Genomic DNA, 17,672 nt, shown 5'->3' with positions numbered 1-17,672 from the left:
TCCCGGGGGCGGTGCGGGCGGCGGCTCCGCCCGGTGCCGGCTCCGGAAGCGTCGGTGCGGGCGGCGGTGCCGTTTCCTGCCCGGGACGTTGCGGAGCGGAGCGGAGCCATGACGCACCAGACCGGCATCCACGGTACGTTGGGCCGGGACGAACCGTCGGGTCCCGCCGCTCGTTCCGGGCTGTGCGGGGCGAGCACCGCGGGTTGTGCTGCCGGAGCGGGTCGGGGGGAGCGCGGCCGATCGGAGCGCGGTGCTGCGGGGGTTCGCGCATCCTTTGTCTCCTCGCGATGCCCGAACGCGGCTCGGTGCTGTTAAGGTGCCTTACATCGCTCCGTTACGCGATGGGGTCTGCGCAGCCTGCGGGGCCTTCCCCTGCGATCCAGCACCGGGCAGAGCGGTGCAGCCCCGCTGGGAGCCCAAAATCCAGCTGGGAGAAGGGTGGGAGCGGTGCGAGCCCACCGCTGTGCGTGCTGCCGGCCGCCGCAGGGCTGCGTTGTAAGCAGAACCAACGCCGGTCGTGCTGCCTATGGAATTGCCGTGTTGGAAGAAGGCCGGCTTAGGGGGAAGGATGTGTATGGGGACCCCCAGAGGCAGCCCCAAGGTTTGGGGGGGGGCACGGTGTGCATCTCCGTGGCGTTTCCCCCCTCTCTCACCTGACACCTCCGTGAGCAGCGTTAATCAGGACCGGAGGCACTGCATAATTGATGGAACCCAATTGATATGCGAGCAGAGGTGGGAAAGATGCCGGCCCTGGGCTATGCTGGGCGAGCTGTGCCAGCTCGCTGTGCCTCCCTCGTGGCTAATGCCTCTCTGGGAGCATGGAGAATTTAGGGTGAATTTATGGCCACTGTTCCTTCACAGCACATTGTTCCCTTGGCTACAGGATGGCCAGGAGCATCCTTCCCTTTGGGTGCTCACGGAGCAGCAGTTGGGATGTGGTTTAATGCTCAGATGCTGCTCCTGCTTGGCCTGGCAGTGCTGGTGGCCTTCAGCCCTTGGGTTCTCATTCATTGCTTCCAAGCCTTCGGCTGCCACATTGAAGCTCAGGACCTCTTTGTGCTTTCCTCCAATTGCAACAACAACAAAACCAGAACCAAATCAGCGGGCACAGCACTCTGAGCTCTTAGTGCAGGCAGGGTGCAATGCTGTGGCTGAGTTTGCTGTGTCCTGGTGCTTGAAACAGAGGTGGAAGAGAGGCATTGGCACCACCACTCTTACTCTTGACCCATGCCAGCCCCAGCAAGGCAATCTCATCCCCTTCCCAAACTGCTTGGAAGCTGCTGGCTGGGCGTATCAAGGGGTCCTTCATTCTCCCCAGCCCTGGCACATTGGTCACCATGATTCCTTCCCCTGTCAACGAGCTGATTCACTCTAAGATGAGCACAGCAACGCTGCTGCTGCTTCCTCCCCCCTCTGGGAGTGCCTGAGCTGTTTGCTAACCATCTTCATGTGTTGTGGGTAACCCACCCAGCCTCAGCTGGCAGCCTGACTCACGGTGGTAGCTCAGAAGGGAGAATTTGATCTAAGCAGTGATGGGAAGGCTGGCTGTGGGTGCCTTGGAAAGTCGGCTGACCTCCTTTCCCCGAGCAGCAGGAAGCAGGCGAGTGCCGGGCATGGGGGGAGGAGCATCACACTGTGTGAGCTGACTTTGGGGAAGAAGATGAAGGGTCCCAGGGAGAGGGAGGTGATGGTGGTGGTTGGTGGCAGGAATGTGGGGTTGAAAACGTGTCTCAAAGGGTTTTTTCCATCTAGGATGTGACTTGCATGGGTAAGAATGAAGTGAGAGGTGAAGAAGGAGCAGGAAGTGGGGGGGGGGATAGCGGTGTTGTGGCTGCTGAGCTGCCCCCTGCACATCCCCATTGGGAGCTGCTGGCTCTGCTCTGAGGTTGACTCTAATGAGAAGGAAGCTCCAGTAGGAAGATGGCCCTATTGGATGGACTGGGGGGGTCAGCATCCATGCAGGTGTTCCAAAACCATGGGGATGTGGCACTGAGGGACATGAGCAGGTAGGGGGGAGGGTAGATGGGGGGACTTAGTGATCTTAGAGGTCTTTGCCAACCATAGAGATTCTGTGATTCCTTGGCTGTAGGTGCACTCTGCAGGCAATAGAGGAGTGCTGGTGATGGGGTTTCTGCTGAGAGATGGGAGGGGAAATGAAAACCTCCCTGCTGCTGTTGTCTGTGCAGGGAGCTGCTGCAGGGCTGGCCTGGAGGAGCTGATCCCCATCTGTGGGTAACGATTGCTGCTTCCAGCCTGGGCATCAGTGCTCTGGTTCCTGGCCTCACTTTACAGCAAAGAGCAGACGTGCCCTGGGCATATGCAAAACACAAAGCAAACAGCCCCATGACTCAGAATGCACAGAGGCAGGCTCTGACCCTTGCAGAAGTTGCACTCGAGCTGTAATTTTGAGGATGTGCAAATAAGAAAAGCCTCTTAAAGTAGTGGAGAAGAGGAAGTCCCTTGGAAAGAGAGTGTTGAAAGCTTCTAAATGCAATGAGACCACTGCTGGTCTGATACCCAGAGTGAGACTGATTGGAGGTGTCAGGATAGGGGGGAGATGGTTTCCAAGCAGGCACATGGAAGCAAATGGCTCATGGGATGAGTGGCTGGAGGTACCCAGACAAGGATGTGCAGATGTGTGTTGTGGGCTGAGATTCAGTGACATGAAATCCTCCTTCAGAATAGAGCCCAACATCAAAAGGTTGAAAGAACTGGGTTTGTTTAGCTTTGAGAAGAGAAGGCTCCAGGAAGACCTCATTGTGGCCTTCCAATACTTGAAGGGAGTGTATAAACAGGAGGGGGAATGGCTGTTTACAAGGTTGGATAGTGATAGAACAAGGGGGAATGGTTTTAAACTGAGACGGGGAGGTTTAGGTTGGATCTTAGGAGGAAGTTTTTCACCCAGAGGGTGGTGACGCACTGGAACAGGTTGCCCAAGGAGGCTGTGGATGCCCCATCCCTGCAGGCATTCAAGGCCAGGCTGGATGTGGCTCTGGGCAGCCTGGGCTGCTGGTTGGTGACCCTGCACATGGCAGGGGGTTGGAACTGGATGATTGTTGTGGGCCTTTGCAACCCAGGCCATGCTGTGATTCTATGATCATGAACTGGAAGATGCTTTGGCTGTGTCCTCTCTTGCACCAGTTGTTCTTTTTTCCCCCTTTTCATTCTATTTTCTCATGCTGTCTATAGGTTTTTCACCAGAGAAAAGGCTGCCTACAAGGCCATGGTGAGAAATGCAATCTTCTCAGTGCCCAAAGCAGCCAGCCAAGCTGCAGGAGGGATTGGCCGCATGCAGTTGCCTCAGCTTGAGGATAGTGGCCAGAGGATGAAAGATTGATGGCTGAGGGTTCAGGTTTCGTGCCGGGAGGCCGAGGGGACGCAGCACGCTGAGCCAGGCATCTGTTTCAGGGGGCATGTATTATTGATCCTGGAGCTGTCAGCAGGCTGGGGATGAGTGGGAAGGCCCAGCAGGTGAGGGCTGCTCTCCCCCTCTGGACGCAGCCCCAGCTCCCTCTGTCTTGCATGGCCTGTGCCATTCTCCTTGCACGACACCAATCCCAAGGCTGTGTCAGCACCGTATAACCTTGCTGCAAGCCATGCTTCTGCCTTCACGACTGACTTTGCAATGCCACGAAGCCATTAACCAGCATTGGCTTGCCCCCGGTGTGACCCTTTCTGCAGAGCTGGTGGCCATGCACGCCGCTCTGCCTCTGTGGTGTTCTGCTTCCAAGTGAGTTTCATCCCATTTCTTTCTTTTCCAGCCTGTTCCTCCAACCTGCTGTGAGAACGGGGAGCTCTCCTTGTCCTCCAGCATTCACTTGCCTCTCCCGTAGCTTGGACGTGCTGATGTGGTGACTAGATCATCTGTGGAGATGTGGATTAAAGCCGGACCCACACTGGGTCTGGGGACCTCCTGCTGTGGGGTGGGTGCTGTGCACAGCCCTTCCATCCAGCACCCTTGGGCACCGACCCACCAAAATGCACCTGATGTGCCCCTTTGTCTCAGTTGTCACCTTCTTCCAGCAACCACAGCGTAGCATGGTGCCATGCTGCATCCAGGACCTGCCAGCAATGAGAACTTCCCCTGAGCTCTGGGCCCACCCTCTGCAGCTCTCACTTCCACGCAGCTGCTCTGGGTTCATTACATCCAGGGCTCTCAGCCCCAGACTTGCATCCTGGGGACGCCCCTGCTGCCTGTGTCACCCCAGCCTCAGTGCTGCTCCCTCCTCCATCCCTCTCCTTTTCCTTTGGAGCAGGCTGGGGGCTCTCTGTTAATATTTCAGGCACGCAGACTGTCTCGTCGGGTCTGCTATGCCAATTAAGCAGTAATCATGCTGTAATGAAGCAGTTGCTGAGCTCATGCTGAAAGCCTTCACGGCTAGCATGTTCCTCTCCCTTGGCTCTGCACTGCAGGAGGCGGAAAGGAATGGCAAATGGAATTGCAAAGCCCCATCAGTGTTTTGTCGGTTGTTTTTTTATTGACTTCTGGGTTTTTTTCCTACATATTTCACCTTTAAGCTAGGAATATCCCAGCCCAACATTGTTATTCCTGTTTGGGCAGTGCGATGGCAAAGCGTAACACTCATTAGGACCCTTTGGCTCTCATGTTAGGTTTAGAAACATCTCTTTTTCTCCTCCTCTTCCGCCCTGGGAGAAACCTCTCGTATCTTCAGCAACCGCAGCAGCTGCCAGGAGGAAGCAGCCTGTCAGCAGGGGAAGGGCTAAAAATACCCTGCAGCCTCGGTGGGAGTGGGCTGAGTGCTGCTGGGGCCATGGGATGAGTGTGGTCCTATGTAATGCCTGGGTTTGGCTCTGAGCCTGAGGGCTTTTTCTCATCATTGCCTTTGCTCTGTGCAGAAGGTGCCCCAGGCTGGTGGGCCCTGGGCAGCTCGATGTGGTGGGGAGCAACCAGCCCATGGCAGGGCTTGAGGTTGAGGGGTCCCTTCCATCCCAGTCTATGCTGTGACTGAGAAGGCTTCAAGGTTTGGGAGAACTTCCAGACCTCTGCTGGGGGCAGCTCTTGAGATGGTGAAACAGATGCAGCTCAGATTTATCACATGAGAGGAAGGAACCGGTCTGCCCATCTGCTCCATTGGTGACCCCACAAACAGCAGCTCTCTGTGGGTTTTGCACTTTGGGGCTGCTGCGGGGAGCAGCAGGTTGCTTATCTTTGGTATTTGGTAATATTTGGTATTTCTAATAAGTGCTGGAGCTCTCTGCAGCTTTCAAGTCTCAGGGTGGGATCTTCCAAGCGGGATGCCCTGCAGTAAGCACCCTGCCTGGATTCCTCTTTAAAATGGGTGCATGCAGTGCAAGGCTGGAGCAGAACACACACGGCAGCGTGGAAGGGTCTGTTCTAGGCTGTGCACTAATGTGCTGCCTCACACAGAGCCTTGTGCTGGGTGGTTCTTACCTGCTCTCACCCCTGTGGCTCCTGGTGCTCTCTGACCCTGCAGATCCCCATTGACTACATCCATTGGGTGTATTGTTGAGCTGCCATGTGGGTACCTGCCTGCAGCCACAGCTGATGGCCCGCTGTTCTTTCCCATCCAGAGGGCTCAGTTTCAAGCTGCTGCCTCCACTTAGAGCTCAGTGACCTGCAGCACTGGGGCTCAGCAGCATCCCCGCCTTTCCTGACATCTCCCAACCACCCAGCACACAAACCTGACTGTGCTGCAAAGTTAATAAACTTGTCACTTGAGCTCTGCCCGCAGCAGCCAAGCCATCATCTAAATTTGGGTGATTATGTTCACCCAGGCCAAGTATCAAGTTATCTGGATCACATGTGCTCCCAGCTGCTATTTAACTCTGAAGCCTCTGGGAGACGCAGCACTTTACTTCCCTTGATGAGGCCAGCTGTTTGGATTTCATATTATTTCTTATTATTATAACGTTTTGGCACCACTTGTTCTTTTCTCTCTTTTTTTTCTGGGCTGTTTGTAATTAAGACCCTGCCAAATTCTTTATCCCACACGGCCCATTAGTGAGCAGCACCTGCTTTGGCCTTTAAATCTGATCGCAATGTTTCTGGTTCTTTCAGCCACCACAGAATTAAGGGACTTTTTTGCCAAAGCCCGGAATGGTTCGGTTCGGCTCATCAAGGTGATCATCGAGGAAGGTAAGCTCCATTTTTAAGTGCTTTGATTTCTGTTGTGTCAGCCCTGGTTTTTCTCCTCTTTCCCTTTCTTTCCTCTTTGCTGGCCAAACGTGCTGGAAGAGGACTTGCATTTCTGGAGACGTCCAAAATCCAAGCAGGGTTTCTTGGCTCACAGCAGCGTAGAGCTGTGGGTCCACGTGGAAACCAAGCCCAAAATTCAGGTGAGCTGCTGAGCAACTCTTGGCAACAACAGCCCCTCAGCCTCTGCTGGGGCCGCTCTGGGACACGCAATGACTTTGCATCCTGCTGACTTCACACCAGCTCTCCAGTGCCCCCAGTCCCAGCTCCTGCTCTTTCCTGCTGCTGTGGCACAGGGGGCTGCATGTTGCCCTGTTACATTTGGCCACCAAAAGGTGCTTTTGGCCTCCTTTTTTATCCAATAAGCAGGTGAAGCAAAGCACTGATTGAGCATCCCAGCAGGAACCTCTGAGGTGTAGGTTTTCCATCTGCTCAGCTTGGTACAATTGCATATGAATGACTTGCTTCTCACCGAGCAGTGTGGCACAGTCCTGCCATTGGGACTGCAGTGGCACCAGCTACCCTGGAGCTCAGCAGCCAACCTGTGCTTCCAACAACCATTTTTAGTCTCTGGTCATCTTTAGCCTTTAAAAAGCTGGTCCTTCTGTTAGGGATGAGTCAGATAAGCCCAGGCTGCAGTGCGGCTGTGAGGACTGCTGGCTCTAGATGCTGCTCCATGGGGACATTTTACTTACTATCCATGGAGATCATGTCCTCTTGCTTGGCAGAGCTTTGTGCTTTGGATCCCACCCTGCCACCATGTTGTCACCTCCATGGTCTGTGCTCTGGGAATACCAGCCATGGTGCAGTTTCTGGCTTAACTACAGGAGTTAGGGAGGAAAATTTGCCCTAAAGGGATCAAATTGAACTGCAGAGAGTCTGTGGGAGGAAGCAGAACAAGCTGCAGAGCAAACAAGGGCTAAAAAGTGTGATGCTGGAGGTGGTCCTATGGAGAATGCTGGTGCTGGTGCAGGCAGTTCAGCCTGGGGGACACCTGGATGCTGCAGGCTGCTGAGGGCACTGCTGTGGGCTGCTTAGTGCTGCTTCACCTGCAATGAATTACCTGGCATAGGTTGCCCTGTGTGTGGGGTGCTGGGACATGCAGCAGATGGGAATGACTTGGGGCTGCCTGGGTGTTTGTCCAGGTGAAATCTGTTGGGATCTCTTAGATTTTGGGGCTTTCCTAAAAGACGAGTCCTCTTGCCTGTCTGCTTTGTGTTATTTAAGTGTACGTTGAGGTTTTGATGCTGCTTTTTCCTTCCTTTCTCCAAGCAGATGGTTTCATGGGAGATAAAGTATTTGCAGCACTTCTGAAAGCACAGGCTGGGGATGGTGTCTGTCTGGAGCAGGGCTGACAGAGCAGCTCTAGGCAAACTGCTTGTAGTCCTGCAGCTTTCTGAAGCCTCTTTTCTTCCTTGGGGTGGAGGAACATGATCTGAAAGCAGCTTTTGGACACAGGGTGTCCCACACTCCAGGGTCAGAGCCACAGTGAGTGCAAAACCTCACTGCTGTGCTTCAGGAACACAGAAACCTGCTGTCCTGCCTTGTGAGAGTGGCAAACCCTTCATTCCTCTCTCTGATGTTTCTCTTTGTGACCATGTCTACGCTAGCACTTAAATCCCAGCCCTACACTGCCCAGCTTGCTGCTTCCAGCCCCATTGATGCTTGCGTAGCAGGGGAAAAAAATACCCTCTGGACACTTGAGATGCCACCACGTGTGTGAACTATGTAAATCCTTTCCAGAAGCCAGGGCTCTCTGGCAGCATGGCCTGCTGCAGGGGGGCTTAACACAGACCCCTGGCTGCTTATCCCCCAAGCAAGTGTTTTTGTATCTCTGAGGATACAGGGAGTCTGATAAGATAAATTGAGCCTTGCCTTTGCATAACCCTCACTTTTCTTCCTTCTCTTTCCAGAACAGCTCGTTTTGGGAGCACACAAGGAGCTGGCCCGGCGCTGGGACATGGACTATGATGCCTTTGTGCTTCCCTTGCTGGACGAGCAGCAGCCGTGCTATGTGCTGTACCGCCTGGACAGCCAGAATGCCCAGGGCTATGAGTGGCTCTTCATCTCCTGGTCCCCTGATAACTCCCCGGTGAGCTCTGCTGTCCCAGGACTTGTGGTGTTTGGTTGGGAACAAGCTGGGCAGGTCTCCAAAGTCTTCCTTCAGTGGCTCCAGGATGTGTAATTGTAGGCCAGCAACGACACCTGCTGGCTCATAGGCTGATGTTGACATTGCTGTGGCTTGTGACATTGGCCCCAGCATAACACAGGGACTATGAGCCTCAATGGCAGAAGGTTGGCTTGGTCCTCTGTGTCAGTCAAGGTGGGCTGGGGAGTGCTTGCACAAGTTCTTTTCTGAACAGGGTTTTGCAGTGCTAAAAGGTGAAGGGCACCCTGTGCCCAGAGCAGCCTCCTGCTGCTGAGGTTAGGAAAGGACCCAGGTGAAAACCAGGTGGTTGCTGCTTCCAGGTGCTTTGCAGCTCATAGTGCCAATAGCTACAGAGAGCTTTCTGCTCCCAAAGAGAATCTGGAGTCTCTGTCTCAGTTTTATTTGGTTTTGTTTATATGGTGTGTTTGTTTGTGTAATCAGAGCATCCCGCGGTTAGCAAGCACATGGACGTGACATTATTCCTTGTTGTGCTGCAGGGTTCCTGGAGCAAGCTGGCTCTCAGGGATGAGTCTCAAATGACAGCACCAGCTGTGGTTGTAGCTGCACATGGTGGGGGGGTGGCAGGCTGAGCTTGTAACCCAGAGGCTGAGCTTTGGGAAGGCAGAGCTGCAGGGCAAGAGGTGGCGATGACCATCATGTGGGTGACCAATGGGATGGAGGTGACACTCTCAGGTCTCCTGCTTCCTCCCTTGACCATGTCTGCTGTGTCCCTCCTCACACAGGTCAGGCTGAAGATGCTGTACGCTGCAACCAGAGCAACGGTGAAGAAAGAGTTTGGAGGGGGACACATAAAGGATGAGATGTTTGGAACAGTTAAGGTACAGCCATGGTTCACATGGGGTTCTGTTCAATCTTTTGAGTTAAAACCTGAGCTCTGGGAACCTACCCAAGACTCCACTTGCTGCCATCCTGCCTCATGGCTGCAGTCAGGCTGTGGTCTCCTTTCTTCTTGCTGTTGTGCTCTCAAGCTTTGCTCTTTAAACAGGGGCTGCACGGCTGGTGGGATGGCCTGGATGGGCAGGGCTCAAATCAAGTGTGGTGTTTGCATGGAGGTGTCCAAGAGCACGACCCACACTGGTCATTCACATCAGTAGGGAGAGAGCCAGAGCTCAGGATCTCAGATCCAGGCTGGATTCATAGCCCTGCTCTGACTGCTCGGTGGTGGTAACTCCCTAATATTTCCTTTCTTATCCCCTGTCTGCAGGAGGATGTGTCCCTAAGTGGGTACCAGAAGCACGTATCATCCTGCTCTGCGCCCGCCCCGCTGACTGCAGCTGAGCAGGAGCTCCAGCAGATCCGCATCAATGAGGTGGGCATCCCATGGCACCCAGCCCCAGCGAGGTTTGGGGCTCAGCCTTTGGTGCAGAGGTGGCTCGCCCTTACAAAGCTCCCTTGTATGTGTGCTTTTTAGCTTGGTCCTGAACCTGTTTACGTGACCTCATGGTCAAATTGATGATGTAAAGAGGAATTTGCAGACCCTTTTCCTCACTGGGATGTGAGCTTGGATATCTGCTTTATGTGCTCTAATTAGCAATTAGGAGGCAGGTTGATCCTCAAGGCAGGCAGCAGTGTCAAATCTTTAGATAACAGGGTGAAACCCAGATCTGGGGTTGTATTTGAGGGCAAAACAGGGAGGATTCCAGCTCATATCTTGGTGGCAGCGATGTACCTTCCCATGTTCATCTGTGGTATGAGGGATACTGTGCCAAAGGGGAGAGGTTTTAGCCTGAATGTCTGGGGGTTAGCGATGGAAGGAGGTGTGGAATTGGCTGGATGAGGCCAGGCAAAAGACTGCATCACAACAGCGGTCCTGCAGCAGCATGGGAGACTTGTGCCAACCTCTGTGTGATGCTGTGGAAACCCTGAGGCTGTGAAGGGGATCCCATGGGATGAGAGGACTGCTTAGAAGCTGTGTTTAAAGGGGGGGGATTTGACTAGGACATCACGGAAAGAGCATCCCTTTCTCTTCCTCCTGTGATGGGTCTGTGGGGCTCAGAGATGGATATGGAGCTTGGGAGACATGAAGCCAAGCAGCCTGGTTGGTGCATTTAGTGGCAAGGACAGGGCAGGGGCTGGTCTGGGGGCAGTGCCAACCCAGTGCACTGATGTTGTTGGTCTTTTCTTCCTCTCCTTTGCTTTTCCTTGCAATCTGGGAAGGGACCAACCAGCACCTGGCCTTTTTTCACAACAAGGGGCAAGAACCACATTTCTCAGTACTGCCTGAACCTTCCTTTCCCTGTAGAACTATGGAGTTTATTGCTTGTCTTGCACTATCACTGCTGAGCATGTGGTGACAGCCACTGGGTGGTGCTGGGCAGATATAATGAGTGGATCTGGGGCATACCACCAAAGGATGGTCTTCTAACAGGGCTTGGTATAATCATCCCAGCTCCCACCCAGGGCAGGGAACAGGCAGAATTTAGGCTGGAGAACCTAAGGTGACACCTTGGAGAAGAGAGAGCTAATGGTGCCTTGAGACAAGGCTCTGTGCTCCGCTGCTTACCTTGCAGTGACTTTGGGCTCTTATGGTCCTGCCCAGGCCTTGGCTGGTTGGTGTTGTAGCATTAAGTGCTTTTTCTTGGCTGTGTCTTGCAGGGTGAAGTGGCCCAGGTAAGTGTTGCTCGTGCTGCTTGTGTTCCCAGTGATCTGCTGTGCGCTGCTTCCCACTCTCCTGACTGCAAGAGGTGGCTCCCGAGTGAGTGAGCTGCCCGGGTTTGGTTTGGTTGGGTTTCATTTTAAAGCTACGCTGTCCCCTGTGTAAGCCTGAACCACAGTGAGTGGATGTTCTCATTAAGAAAGACAGAAAAATCACTATTTTGCCACTGAATTTAGTGTGAAGCACGTGGATGTTTGGGCTGCTGCAGGGTCTCTGTTGGCGCTGACATTATAGCAAGTTTCTGGAGCAGTGCAAAGCAGAGAGGGGCAATGGGAGCAGCTTTCAGCAGCCTGTACAGCAGTACCTCTGTCCTTGCCAGGACGTGCACATTGCTGCAGAAGCAGAGTGACAGTAACCTGTCTCCTTGCAGAGCACCAGGTGTGCTGCAGCACAAGGGCAGGAGGCTGCAGCAGTCATGTCTGAATTGCTGGTGCTTTGCTGCTGGCTTGTGTTGGCTCTGCAGAACGCTGGCACTTCCCCCTCTGTCCCCATCTCCACAGCTGGGGGCAGAGAGCTCCGTATCCTTTGTAGCTGAAACATTGGCAGCATCTTCATGTGGGGTGACAAAATGGACACTGAGGACTTAGCAGCTCTGCTCTTTGGCTGTCTCTTTGTTAGTTCAGGACCCTGGGCTGTGTGAATCTACCGGCATTTTGGAAGTGACACAAGGGACACTGTTTCTTTAAAAGCTACCAAGTGCCTTGCAGTGCATGCTGTTGCCCCTTGCCTGGGATTGCTGCTGGTGGTGCATCTCTTAGCCCTCCCAAGTGCTGGAGGTGGGCAGGCTCAAGCCAAGAGCTGTGGGATGCAGCGTGGCCGTCCCTGTGCAGAGCCTGGAAATGAGTCCAGTGAGTGTGGGTTCAAAAAGAGAAGGAGTAGGAAATGCCATGGGGAGGGCGTATGGCAGAGGTAGCAGGGCTGGGATGAGCTCTGGTCTGGGGAGCTTCCTGACTTCATCCCGCTTCATCCAGCATTGAAGCTCTTTGCCCATCTGCCCGGCATCATTTGGTTCTCAGTGCATTTACAGGGGAGAAACATGGGGGTCTGGTGTTGGCAGTGGTAAATCCCACACCTCTGCAGGGGAGGAGGGGAAGGCAAACCTGAGCGCCCTCAGCATCTGCGTGTACTTGCCCTGTCTTTGGCTGTGGGAGCGCAGAGATCCTCATCTTCCTAAACTCTGAGCTCTGGGCACTTTTCCCCCAAGCCCTTAGGGTAATCCCTCTATGAGAGGTTTCCTCTTTCTGAGGGAATTACCCCCATCCCTGTTGCTGTAACTCCTCCATCCCAACTTGGTTTGGGCAGACAGTAGGAGGCAGGGCAGGGCTGGTAATGCCCCTGGAGCTCCTGGGCTGTCACAATGGCCTTTCCCACAGCTGTACCCAGGGCTGTCCCTCCCCAGCACTGACATTTCCCATGTCATTTTGTCACTCTCCATGCCTGCACCCAGGACCTGCTTTCCCTGGCCTCCAACAGAGACATGGTAGGCCTGCACCCTCCCAGCATGCTGGTACCACCCCCCTCCTTGTTCCTAGACCCATCCCATCCCTGTGTGGGTGCCGTTGACGGTTTCTCCTCTCCCCCACCCGCAGGATGCCTGCTCACAAGACTCGAGCACAGAGATGGTAGGCTGCTCCCCTGCCTGTGTTCTGCATGCTCTGCTCCCTTTGCCTCCTGCTGTGCCCAGAGGAGCTGAGCTCATCCCATGCTGGGCTCCCTAAAGCACCCCCCAGGGACCTGGTGTCTGAAGTCTGTGCTGGACTTGAGATGGGGCTTAGGTCACTCCTGGGGTTTATTCTACTTCAAGTTGGTGATGGGTGGGCTGCTTGTGTGTGTGATTTCCCTCTATTATCTCCATAGGAGGAAAAAAAAAAGAAAGAAGGGGGGGGGGGGTGGGCACTGACATCTCCTAAACTGATCCCAGATGAAACCAGCACTTGGTGTGCAGTGTGCGGGTTGGTGCTGCTGTGTGCCTGGGGCAGCTGGGTGGGCTCAGGGGCAGCTCCTCCGCCATCGGCGTGACTCCGTCTCCCTGTATTCTATGGCAGATGGTGGGGGGCTGTTGCTGCTGCCCATCGCTGGTAGAGTACCCCAGCCCCGAGGAGGTATGCCGTGCCGCTGCGCGTCCTGCTCTCCTTTCCCTCCTGCAGGCTCACAGCACAGCCCTGTTTGGGGTGGAGGTGCCTGATGTGATGCAGCCTGTCCGTCTTTCTTCCTCTTTGCGCTGACTTTGGTCTTGTGGAGAGGGCATTTGTTTGCTCCGCCGTGCAAAGTGGGGCCGCAGCCTCTGCTTTGGAGGGTGTAGTGTGAAAATGGGGCTTGTCTGAGCTGTGGGTTTCTGATTCTTTGCACCAGTGTGGGCAGCACCTGCAGGTGGCCTGAAATCCATGCAGCTGGATGCTGGGATTTCAAGGCTCCCTGCACATTGCAGTGAGGGAGGATGAGGTGAAGAGGCAGCAGTGTTGGTTGCAGCGCTCTGCCCTGTCCCCAGCTGGGAGTTCTCTTCGTAGAATCACAGCATGGTTGGGTTGGAAGGGACCTCTCAGCCCCCACCCCTGCCATGGGCTGGCTGCTACCCAGCTCAGGCTGCCTGGGGCTCCTCCATGGGCTGGGGCACCTCCAGGGATGGGCACTCACAGCTCTGAGCAGCCGGTGCCACTGCAGCCCCATGAGAAGCCTCAGTGGTGCTGAGGTTCAATGAGATGTTCTTTGCTGGGAGCAGTTATGCAGGGGAGGAGAACAGAGCCAGGGGATGCACGAGCAGGGACAGACTCTGCTGGGTGATTCCTGTACATTGTAAAGCACCACAGCCATGAGGTTGGTGACATCCTAAATGTGAATGCTGTGTTCCCAGTGAGCCGTGTCCCAAGCATTGCCTCTGCCTGAGAGCTTTGCCAGCACTCATGCATTCACACATCAAACCCACAAGTTACTGGGTTAGGGCTGAGCAGGGCTCCTGACCTCAGGAGGGCACGGATGCCCCCAGCTGCCGCTCTGTGCCCTGACAAATGCAAGCATGAGGATGCACCTTCACCCTGGGGCAGCTGGAGACGGCACCTGGTCCATGACCACCCTGACACTCAGTGCTATTCCTGTTTGCAGGTGAAGACAGAGATCAGTGTGGAGAGCAAGCACCAGACCCTGCAGGGCCTGGCCTTCCCCCTGCAGCTGGATGCACAGCAGGCTATCCAGGCACTGAAACAGAAGAAAATCAACTACATCCAGCTGGTGAGTCCCTGGCACGGCTCCCCCTGCACATTCAAGCACCCCTTGCTGTGGCACTTTGCTCTCTTTTGTCCCTTTTTGTCAACCAGAAGCTGGATCTGGAGCGGGAGACCATTGACCTGGTGCACACGAGCCCCACAGAGATCACTGACCTGCCCAAGAGGATCCCACAGGACTCTGCTCGCTACCACTTCTTCCTGTACAAGCACTCACATGAGGGAGACTACCTGGAGTCTGTTGGTGAGCAGCCCCTGGCTCTGCCCTTAGCAATGGTGTGGGGGGTGGGTCTGAGTGTATTCTCCTTGCTATGCTCCCTGCAAGGGCTGTCAGGAAGCCTTTGGGGCCCAGAGAATGTGGGGAATGCACAAATCAGGGTCTGAGCACTGGGGAGGATTTATGCAAGAGGCTGCTGAGCTGCAGAGTATGGCAGTGGGAGCGACTGGACTCTGTGCTGAGCTTGTCAGGGCTCTTCAGCCTGGAAAAGCCTCAGAAAGCCAGGATCTGGCTGCTCCCCATCCATGTAACTGAGCAGCACTGAGCCTCGTTCCTCTCTCGCAGTGTTCATCTACTCCATGCCTGGGTATAAATGCAGCATCAAGGAGCGCATGCTCTACTCCAGCTGCAAGAGCCGGTTGCTCGACACCGTGGAGCAGGAGTTCTGTCTGGAGATAGCAAAGAAGGTGAGTCCCTGCCTCCTGGAGGTGACGGGGTTTTGACTGGGGTTTGGGGTTGTTTCACAGCAGCCTGGAGAAAAGGGGAACGGTGCTGCACTGACATCTCCAACCCAGCCCTAATGGGTGCCCTAATGTGGTTTTGGTGAGGTCTTCTATCCTGTGGGAGAGAATGGGTTCCTCTGATTGAGACCTTTGGGAGTGAAATGATCTGAATCTTTGAGTCATGTGGCGACAGCACTTCACGTGGTGGGCATATGGAGGCCTATTTGCTTCTGCACTTTGGGTCCTTGGTCCAAACCCACCAATGGCCTCGGGGCAGCCCTGAGGGAGCAGCGTTTTGGGATGAGAGGACAGCCAGGCATTGGGATGGGCTGCCCCAGCCCTGGAGGGATTTATGAGGTGTATGGATGTGACAGTAAGGGACATGGCTTGGTGATGGCACACTGTAGCTCAGGTTGGTGGATGGACTTGGTCATGAAGGCCTCCTCAACTCAGCTGATTCTCTGAAAGCTGCTAATACCCTGTATGGGAACTGTTGAGTCATGGCCTGAACCACTGATTGAGCACCTGGGGAAAGGACCCAGTCAGCCCTGGGAGCACAGGTGAAAGCAATTCAGTTATGTGATAGGAAGGGCCTGGCTGCACCTCTCTTAGACTGCATTTAAGGGCTGACTGCCACTGGGGAAGGATCTCTGGTTGGAGATCCCTCCCTTGTGGAGTTTTCCCTGCAAGCCTAGATCTTCAGAGACAGGTGAGCACTTTTCCTTTGTAACACCATTCCATTCGTGCTAGTCCCTTTGCTGTTACACTCCTGTATCACCTTTCTACCACGCTGACCTTTCTGATTGTAACACCCCCTGTTTCCATGTGCAGATTGAGATCGATGACGGCGCTGAGCTGACAGCAGAGTTCCTGTATGACGAGGTGCACCCCAAGCAGCACGCCTTCAAGCAGGCCTTCGCCAAGCCCAAGGGGCCTGTGGGGAAACGGGGACAGAAGAGGCTGATCAAAGGGCCAGGAGAGAACGGCGAGGACAGTTAGATCCAGAGGAGGCAGGGACGGGTGGTGAATGGACAGCATCCCCCTGACGTTTCCCAGCTTCCAACCCTTCGTTCCAGGCTTTTCTGCTGACCTGGGGATCTTTCCCTCCACCTCAGCCTTCCCCTCCCCTTCTTTTCCCTTTTTCATTCCTTTTTGAGCATCAGGACGGGCTGTTTCTCCCGGCGCAGAGCGGTGGGATGGGGACAGGCTGTGGGCGTTTGTGTTTCTTTCTCCATGTCCTTGTGTGAGCCTGGGGGCAACTGGGGAAGCATGGGAGCAGTAGGACCGTGTCCCCAGCCTACTCTGGTCCCAGCTGCATCTTTCTCTTGGTTTACCTGTACTGAGAGGAGGACTCACTCACCTATGAGCTGCTCTATGCAAAGGAAGGACCTGGCACCTGGTGTTGATTTAATAGCAGATAACATTAAATGCTTCTTTTCCTCCTCCCTCTTCCTACAGCCTTTGCTCAGCAGAGTCCCACTGTGCAAGTCCTATGGCTGCCCAAACCTTTCCAGGCTGCAGCCCAGCCCCATCCCTGCAGGGGGGACTTTGCTGCTGCAGCCCCAGCACCTGGCAGGAGCATTTGTCTCAGGTGAGAGATGGGCCCTTGTTCTATCTGGATTTGCCTTTTGGGGAGTACAGATGCTTCCCCCTTCCCTTCTCACTCTCAGCGGTCATACAGAGCATCCTCATAGCCGGGGCCCTGGATATGCAAGCAGCAGCTGTCTGGTTCCTGATGCTGCTGGTGGCTTCCCATACAGCCACTCTGTGCTGCTCCCACCCAGCTCTAGGTCCCTGTGCCTCTGGGCTGGGCTGGCTGTGAAGCCCCCTGGGTCTGAGCCTGGTCCTCGGGGCCACTGGGGCACAGGGATGTAGCTCAGCGGACTTTGAAGTCAGTTTTTCACGGACATGGGAGGAGGGAGGGCAGCACCCAGCTTTGCTTCGGTCCAGTCTTGGCACAGGGCAAGGTCTGAGCTCCACCCGACTTTGGAGAAAGGTTACTGTGCCTGTTGGCATTATTTGGATCCCGTTTCTGACCCACCAAGGACTGCCTTTTCCCTTGGAGGGAGCTGTTACAGCCCTGCCTCAGCCCTACGGCTGGGTTAGAGACAGGAGCCAGAACCCATTTCAAGCCGCCCCTGTCCCCTGTGCTGTCTGTCGTTGTACTTCATCCTCCCCTATAAGCTTCATCCCCATCTCTGTGCTTTTATCAGCACAGGGGTGCCTCAGTGTTTGTAGTGTGATTGCAAGGCAGGGGTTGGGGCTGGCCTGACTGCTCCATTAATTCTTAGTGTTGTCATCTGTGGGACGAACCTCTGGTCCAGGCTGGCACCCAAGTGAGAGAGGGGGGTGGCTGGACATTGCCCTTGGCAAGGAAAAGGGGGTGGGAAATGGGATAAAGCCCTGAGCCCCTGGAAGGCCACCCCCCCCCAGGGAAGGCCAGCTGGGGCTCAATTGAGCTCACAGCATAGAGGATATCGCTGACCACCAAGGGCTGTTCCCAGGGGCTCAGTGGGAATTGGCTTCTCTTAGAGGGTCTGGGAAGGAGAGCACCTTGCTGCTGGGTACCAGCAAGGCCTGCTTCCCCCACACCCCTGGGCAATGGTAACACCAGGGCTGCTCCTGTGCCCTTCCCAGCTCACTGGTGAATGTGCCGATGTTGCCTTGACCATGTTGGGGTGCCCCAGGGAGGGGGGTGTGAAGCCTGGGGGGAGCGGAGCACACTGTACTGAA

The 17,672-nt window shown here is 54.9% G+C and overlaps 1 protein-coding gene across 1 annotated transcript; it reads left to right on the top strand.

Annotated features, from left to right (window-relative positions):
- The first annotated feature begins 2 nt into the window (after nt 1–2).
- TWF2 (twinfilin actin binding protein 2) lies at nt 3–16,384 on the top strand. The gene is made up of 9 exons (XM_015874618.1): nt 3–133; nt 6,041–6,118; nt 8,089–8,267; nt 9,068–9,163; nt 9,550–9,654; nt 14,101–14,226; nt 14,313–14,463; nt 14,782–14,903; nt 15,771–16,384. The coding sequence occupies exons 1-9, from the start codon at nt 109–111 to the stop codon at nt 15,936–15,938; spliced, it is 1,050 nt and encodes a 349-aa protein (XP_015730104.1). The 5' UTR covers nt 3–108; the 3' UTR covers nt 15,939–16,384.
- The last annotated feature ends 1,288 nt before the right edge of the window (nt 16,385–17,672 follow it).

This window comes from Coturnix japonica, chromosome 12, assembly GCF_001577835.2.
Source record: "Coturnix japonica isolate 7356 chromosome 12, Coturnix japonica 2.1, whole genome shotgun sequence".
Taxonomy (NCBI): domain Eukaryota; kingdom Metazoa; phylum Chordata; class Aves; order Galliformes; family Phasianidae; genus Coturnix; species Coturnix japonica.
The sequence above is the reverse complement of the archived record's forward strand: the minus strand, read 5'-3'. Positions and strand labels throughout refer to the sequence as shown.

Coding starts and splice junctions, on each gene's coding strand:
- TWF2 (XM_015874618.1), top strand. CDS start 109: ATGACGCACCAGACCGGCATCCACG. Junction 9,164..9,549: donor AGATGTTTGGAACAGTTAAG/GTACAGCCATGG, acceptor CCCTGTCTGCAG/GAGGATGTGTCCCTAAGTGG. Junction 9,655..14,100: donor AGCAGATCCGCATCAATGAG/GTGGGCATCCCA, acceptor TCCTGTTTGCAG/GTGAAGACAGAGATCAGTGT.